The 903-nt window shown below is 62.2% G+C and overlaps 1 protein-coding gene across 1 annotated transcript in view; it reads right to left on the bottom strand.

The window, feature by feature from the left end:
- The window catches only part of LOC104389469 (dual specificity testis-specific protein kinase 1-like), a 5,557-nt gene that overhangs the window by 2,721 nt on the left and 1,933 nt on the right, over positions 1–903 (bottom strand). Inside the window, exons 7-9 of the mRNA XM_009998466.1 lie at positions 846–903; positions 532–615; positions 100–189 (exon numbers count right to left, since the gene is read on the bottom strand). Of these exons, the coding sequence (XP_009996768.1) occupies positions 100–189; positions 532–615; positions 846–903 (232 nt within the window). The remainder of the gene's footprint in view (positions 1–99; positions 190–531; positions 616–845) is intronic.

The raw sequence follows: 903 nt of genomic DNA, 5'->3' as shown, positions 1-903 counted from the left end.
GGGCACCCCTGGGAGCCCTGCCCAGCAGAGGCAGCTCCCTGCCTTTCCCTCTTTGTCCCCCCCCCACCCCACCCCAGTTGAGACCAGAGGGAGGCTCACACTGCAGCAGTGGAAAGTGAGCTGGAGGAAGGCTGGTGGGCAGTCGATTGCCACCATGGTGCGGAACGTGGTGATGTCCAGGCCAAAATCCTGCACCGGGGAAAGGAGGAAGAGTGAGGTTGGGTTCCTGGGTACTCTCCAAGTCGGGGCAAGGTTGGGAGATGCTTGTACATAGATCCCTCCAGCTCTCTGTTGGAATGCCACCATCCCCTTCTCCCACCCAGGTGTATTCTGGGCTCCAAGGACAGGTTACTGGTACAGAGCATCCCTGGGGAGCAGCATACACTGCTGGGAGGCATCTGAGACACCAGCACCCCCACACCAAGAAGTGGAGCAGCTCCTGCATAGATGCGTGGTCCTCCTCACTTGGTGAAGCAGCCCCAGTGTCACAGTCTGCAGCCCTCCCTGCCCGTCCCCATCCCTGGGAGTCACCTCAGTGCGGGGCAGGTAGTCGGGGTCAGCGGGGACGCGAGCGATGGTCTCGCACAGGATGATGCCGTACGCGAAAACATCGGCCTGCAGAGAGCAGGGAGTCACTGCAGCCCCAAGGCAACGTGCCCACCCTTCTGGAACCCACAGCCCCCCATCTCCCCATGGAACCACACCAGGGGCCCACCATCCGCCCACCAGGAGGATGCCCAGTTCCTTCCCTCCATGTGCCCCACTGTGCCCACGGCTGAAAATTCTGCACCACCAGCAGCACAAGCTTGGATGCAGCCCCACGCACAGCAGCCATGGGGACTCACCTTCTCATTGTAGATCTCCCCTCGCAGCACCTCGGGCGCCATCCAGTACGGGGAGCCC

The sequence above is a fragment of the Chaetura pelagica genome, unplaced genomic scaffold, assembly GCF_000747805.2.
Source record: "Chaetura pelagica isolate M959 unplaced genomic scaffold, ChaPel_1.0 scaffold925, whole genome shotgun sequence".
Lineage (NCBI taxonomy): Eukaryota > Metazoa > Chordata > Aves > Apodiformes > Apodidae > Chaetura > Chaetura pelagica.
Note: the sequence above shows the minus strand (reverse complement) of the source record. Positions and strands in the feature narration are given on the sequence as shown.